Source organism: Alligator sinensis, unplaced genomic scaffold (genome assembly GCF_000455745.1).
Source record: "Alligator sinensis unplaced genomic scaffold, ASM45574v1 scaffold2377_1, whole genome shotgun sequence".
NCBI lineage: Eukaryota > Metazoa > Chordata > Crocodylia > Alligatoridae > Alligator > Alligator sinensis.
Window position 1 is genome coordinate 14,716 of NW_005843905.1, and position 6,073 is coordinate 20,788.

Below are 6,073 nucleotides of genomic sequence, written 5' to 3' on the forward strand. Positions count from 1 at the left end.
CTTCTGATGACCCAGTGATTGCAGGTGGAGAAGGAGGCCCTCTCCAAATGGAATTATCTGCTGGCTTTAATCCCCCACCCTTGCTAGGCGGCACCTCCACGTTGTCTCAAGGAGTGCTCTGGCCCTTTGTGGCAAGACCCGATGGTTGGGCTGGCTCCTGACCTCTGTCTCCAACTCCCCTCCGGCGGCACAGCCACCCGCTTGGGAGCGCACCTTAACTCCGGAATAACGCATCCCGAAAGGAGATTCCTGACTACACAAGAATAAAGTTGCAAACACTCTCAAACTACAATTAGCACCCTCCACCAGACCCCAGTTTTTCTAACTCTATATTTTTCCTAAACCAAATTTAACATTGCGGAATAATCTCAATTTTCCGAAATTTCCTGGGGTGCGGTAGGCAACGTGACAGGAGCGAGCACACTCTGGCCAGAGCATTTAGTATGCTCTTAAACAAGAAAGACTGTTTTTTTGGCCCGCTGGAACCAGCTGCTGTGGAGAAAAGAGAGCAGTCACTTAATATAGAAGAATAAAGCAAGGGTGTCCGCAAAGGTCATTTAGTCCAATGCCCTTCCTCAAGAAAAAAGCCTCTCCTGTGGACAGGATTTGATTTTGTACAGGGAAATACCTTGGGATTTCCAACCCACTCCGGTAATCACTCAGCCCTGGCGCTTAGGAACAAAGGCATTTACAAGCAGAGTGAACAAGCCGTGTGTGCTAGGAAGGTGTGTGTTAGGATGGGGCACTGATCACCAGCGTGACTGGATCCAAGCTTTGCAGACTTTCACGCTTGAAGGTCATGTGCTAACTATCTCTTCCCTGCAGTGCTGCATGGGAGATGGGAGGTAGGGCAGCAATGATGGTCTCTGAGAGGTCAATGAATGCAGATTCAGGAGGCCTTGAGTCGCTCCCTGGCCTTGCTACAGACTCTCTGCGTGACCTTGAGCGCATCACCTAACTTAGGCAGTGTCAGTTCCCCATGCATACCTGTGTTGACCCCCATGTCATCTGGTACGGCAGGTCCAGCATCTTCAGATGGCGTCTTGAACTGTTCCATGGAAAGAGGGGAAAAAAGAAGTCAGGCCAGGTCTTGTTTGATCCGCGCTCCTCAGGATTTCTCTTGCTTACTCCTGCTGTGCTCGCTAGCCCCCACTGAAAATGCTTGGTAGCTCTACCGCTGCCTTTCTTGCCCACCCTCTGTTCCCTACCAGAAGAGCTCAGCTGACTTTGTCGCCCACCCTCCGTTCCCTACCAGAAGAGCTCTGCTAGCTCCTCTCTGCACCTTTCTGTGCGTCTCCAAGGTGGCGGGGCTTGCAACGCCAGGGTCGGGAAATATTGCTCAACCCCCACAATTTATTCTTGGACTTGGCACCTGAGCAATGAAGTGTGGCACTTGGAATTGCTGTGAGCAGCACTAAGGAAGCAGATCCCAGCTACCCATTGTATTGTAGGGCTTAGAGCTGCAGATTGCATGGAACGAAAGATGCTCCACACTAATCCTGCACAACCAGCCAGCCTGAGCAGAGGGGAGGCAGCACAGATATCCTTCATTTCAGGTCATGCTCTAGCCTCTCTTTTACAGAGACCCAGCCTTTATTTCACGACCTCAGGTGAGAGACAATTCATCGTACCCCTGCCTTGGTAAGTTGTTCCTGCGGTTAATAACCTGGTGTGTAACAAGAAAATAGGGGGCACTGTATTCCTCGAATGAGTCTGTCCAGATGCACCTTCCAGTCACTGCGTTCTCTGGAAGATTTAAGAGCCTTTCCCAATTAGAAACTTTCTGTACATAGAGGTGCTTCTGGCCCACGCTCAAATTGCTGTTAGGATCGAGATTAGGAAAAGGCGTTCAGCCCTACTCCTATTGAAACCAGTGGAAAAAGACTCCTTGACTTCAGGGATAGCAAGTTTAGAGCAACCAGGCTAGAGAACAGACTCCACCTCATGGCTAGAGGCAACCTCTGCGTAGAGATGACAGAAAAAATACCAGAAGCAAATGAAAGAGTAAGGAGCTGCGAAAGGCAAGGGGTCAGCTGGGGGAGTCAAGAGACCTTTTGCAGGCCAACGTCCCAGGGTTGTTACACGAGGCTTGACAGGATCCTTACCACAGCTGTGTCTAATCAGTCTTCTCTGTCCCAGGCCGGCCACATGTCTAATAGAGTTCACCATAAGACGTCGAGTGGGTAAGGTAACTTGTCGGGGGAAAGGGCTTCTCTGTCCCAGGCCGGCCACGTGTCTGCAGACATCCCTGTAAACCAAGACACATGCACACTCAGCTCACCTGGGACTCATTTCCACTTCTATGAGTGATGTTTCTAGTGTTGTTTTAGCATCACTGCAAAGCAGTGTCCTGTGAGGTTTTGTGCCCACGAGCCTGTCTCATCTGCTTGTGCCCCAGCAGGGAGGGGTGCGGTGAGGTGGACCGTGCCTGCTTCTGCACACGCTGCCTTCCCTGCCTGATGCCATGTCCCCACCCGGTGATGCGGTGCTGCTTGGATCCAGGCAGCTCTCGCTCCTGGCTGAGCCTCCTGATGCACACACGCCACCTGATTCCCATTGCAGGGGAGGGACAGCTTGTGCAGAGCTCGTGCTGCGACCCTCGCTGCGGCAATCCCTGGTGCAGTACTGAAGCACACAGGCATGGCCACTGCTTAGGAGGAACCAGTGCATGCTCTCTTGTTTTTCTGAAGCAGGTTTGTCTCTGTTTTCACGTGTTTTGGTTCTACCTCTGGGCCATGCTTGAGTACTGCCTAGTGCCTGGAAGCAAGGGCCCCGCTGTGCTGTCCTAACAGCGATGCACACGTGGGGGATGCTGTATGAACGAGCTGGTTCTTCCACACCCACAGATCAGGTACAACTTCAGATTCGTTGTGCAGGCTGTTAGTGGGGACGTTTGTGCAGGGAACTGCCAGACAGAAGGAAAACCGTGGGGAAGGCCTGTGACGAGCTTCCCTTTCAAACACGACTCCCTTTGCCAGAAAAAGTCTGTGCTGGACAAATCCCCGACACGGGTAGCATAACTATCCTCTAGACTACTGTATTTGGAGACGGTCTTTCACCAGACAAATGATCACTGAGATGAAAGGAATGAAGTGATAGACAATTGTAGACATTAAGGGAAATAAATGAAACCCTAAAAAAAATTGCAAATTGCATACATTCAAGTGATGTCTGTGCTTCCCATGATGCTGATAGTCCTCCAACAGCCACACTAAAAACAAAAGGAAAGAGTCATTTGGATTTAGAGAGGACCAGGAGTAAAGGGCCGTAACATTAGCATTTCAATAGTATTTTTCATCTTTGTTTCTTGTTCTCCACACTGACAACGTGCTCAGCACAAAGACGTGCTTTTGAAACAGGAGGCGAGGGCACTGTCCTGCTGACATACTAAATGTACTACATGGCTGGGGACGTACAGGCTGGAAAGCTGCCTGGGACTCTGCCACTGCTCTGTTGGACAGCCTTGGGTGATGCACTTCATCTCATAGGTCTCGTAGGCCCAGTCCTATGTATGGTTCACCTGTGAAACTGCACTGCTTCCCCCTTATGCGGTTTGGGACTGTAATTCTCAGCAGTGGAATAGGACCGCACTTTGAACTTAGTTTCACATTTGGTGGCTGAAATGACTAGATAACACCTGAGGTTATTCTTTGCATTGGGAACCAGGATAAAACCTTGGACCATCTCATATCCCCACTTACCTTCCTGTTTTGGCTGCCAAAGGAGCAAGCTTGGAGAGGAGAGATGGGGAGAGCTCTAAGCAAGGCCTGGATTATGACCTAGTGGTTAGAGCATGGTGCTGAGAAAAGCTGAAGCAGGTTCAAGCTGTTTCTGGGTCGGCAAGACTTCAGACCCATGTCTGCTGCTTCCCGGGCAAGGGGGCGCACCAGTTAATGCCCTTCTGGTAAGCAGGGGCAGACCGTCCTCGGGCTTGCTCCGTTCTAGCCATATCGCAATCAGAAGCGGAGAAACCCCAGTTATGGCCTGCCTGTCGGCCCAGTGCTGCCCCAGGGACAGCGCTGCTAGGGATGCCCATGTGTGCTGGGACAGATGCACCCAGGAAGGTCTCCCCTCCCGCAGCGGGAAACATTCACTGCTTCAAACTAAACAGTTGGAAGCAGCCGGTGAAAATATTGGAGGGGCCAAGACCAGGCCCCCAGGCTCACAGAGGATTTTCTCCCAGTGGAGTCTGGATGTACAGCTGATGTAGCTGGGAGAGATGCCCTTGCTCTAATGCCCCTCTGCTGAACACGTCCTCCCACCAGCTGTGGCTGTGGAGCATGATCTGGGCATGGGGAGGAAGCGCACAGATGGTGGCAGAGTAAATGAGCCGTGTAGGAAGCGCAGAGTGCCTGACACCGTCTGGTCCCACTGTGTTGCAGCAGTGAACAGCTCTGGTTACAAGCAAGCAGAGAGCGGGGCACAGCCCTGTGCACCTTCATACCAAACCCAGTCTAAAATGCAGGGACCGCTCTGTCCAGAGACCCCAGATGATCCCCCTCCACCACAGCTCCCACTCTCGCTGCACTGCCAGAAAAAGATACCTTGATGGTTCAGTGTCTGTGAATGAACACAACGGGCTCCACAAATATGGAGAGGATTTGACTGGAGTGGTCTCCTCGATCTGATGCAGCGTTTCTTCCTCCTCCCACTGTTGCTCTGATTCAAGGTCATCTTCCACCCTCTCCTCTCCCTCCTCATCTTCAGTGTAGCAAGCTGCCAGTTGTGCGAGGAGGTCCACCTTGGGCTGAAGAGCTCTCAGTGTGGCTAACTCCTCTGTCCCTGTTGGGGTCTTGTCTGCACTTGTACCCGGGACTGCCTCTTCATCGCGCCATGACTTAGACTCTGAACTAATAGAGTCATGGGAAAGAGCCTTGTCGGCAAGCCTGTCTGGGTGTGTCGTGCTTTGGCTCAGTCGGTCGCTCACCACCCGTAAAAGGGGGCGATCGGAGAGTTCCTCAATTATGACGGTAACCACGTCTTGTGGAAGATGTGCATCAAAACCGGTTACGTCATTGTACAGATCTTGCTCATTGTTGTGGCATAATCAGGTAGTACTTTTGACCTCCAGGAATAAGTGCTCCTTCCTGCTCTGGACATCGCGGTGTATCTCCAACAATATTGTCTGCTTCGGCACGGTGGCGAAGTGGTGATTCCCCAGAAAGAGAGCTCTGCAGTGGACTCCCAGAAACCTCTTGGAAGACCAAGTCACAAAGAGCTTCAGAAAGAACCAGGCACCCATTTCTTAAGCAGTTCTGCATGCTGACTTGAGACTGAAACGGTGCCAAAAGCTTGTCGTACACCGAATCAGCAGTGGTTTGAATCACAGCATCCTCTCTGGCATGCAGATGGTCAGTGTGCTGGCTACAAGAGTCATCATCTTCAGAGATTTTTGCCATCACTTGTCTGATTACCTTCAGAGGAAGCAAGTCAAATCCTGCAAGCTCTGTTTTCTTTTCTTTCGGGGAAGATGTGCTGGTGGCGGCAGGGAGAAGATCAGAGAAAAGCCTGCTGATTATATCTTCCAAATATCTGAGCCAGACCTCTGGAGTAGATGGTGTGGGACTTTGGCATTGGGAGGTGCTTTTGGTAGCATCCTCAAAAAGCTTCTCAACCATTTTCCCAGGCTCTAGAGGTTTGTACTGAGCTGGAGGGGGTGCTTTTGCTAAGCGTTGGTGATCAGTAATTTCTCTCCTTCGCAAAACACTTAACCCCTCTGCTGACACACTCCTGTTGCTTTCCCTGTATTCACAAGCTGTGACTTTAGGAGCACTTTCATACCAAAGGTCAGACAAACTGGAGTGAAGAATTTGGGCTGTCAAGGTATCTGTCAGGGAAGAGATCCAGATCCTCCGAAGGCTGCCGGGCTGTGGCCTGACATCTGGACAGCTTACTTAACACCAAATTGACCAGCTCTGTACTGAAACGTGAAGGATCGCTTCCACGGATCGCGCTGTCCTGAGCAAGGAAGTTTTGGGAAGGGACACGTTTGTTCATGAGGTCATCATATGTTTTGTGGAAAAAGGCGTCGGCATAGATACCGGCAGGTGAGTGCCAGGGCTGAGGCTTAATG

General features: G+C 51.2%; 1 protein-coding gene across 1 annotated transcript; it reads right to left on the bottom strand.

Moving 5' to 3' along the window:
• Positions 1-3,027: 3,027 nt before the first annotated feature.
• On the bottom strand, positions 3,028-5,029 carry LOC112548989 (the record flags this gene model as incomplete). The annotated part of the gene is made up of 2 exons (XM_025195811.1): positions 3,028-3,211; positions 4,545-5,029. Coding segments are annotated over 2 exons (669 nt in total), but the record flags the coding sequence as incomplete, so codon positions are not given.
• Positions 5,030-6,073: the final 1,044 nt, after the last annotated feature.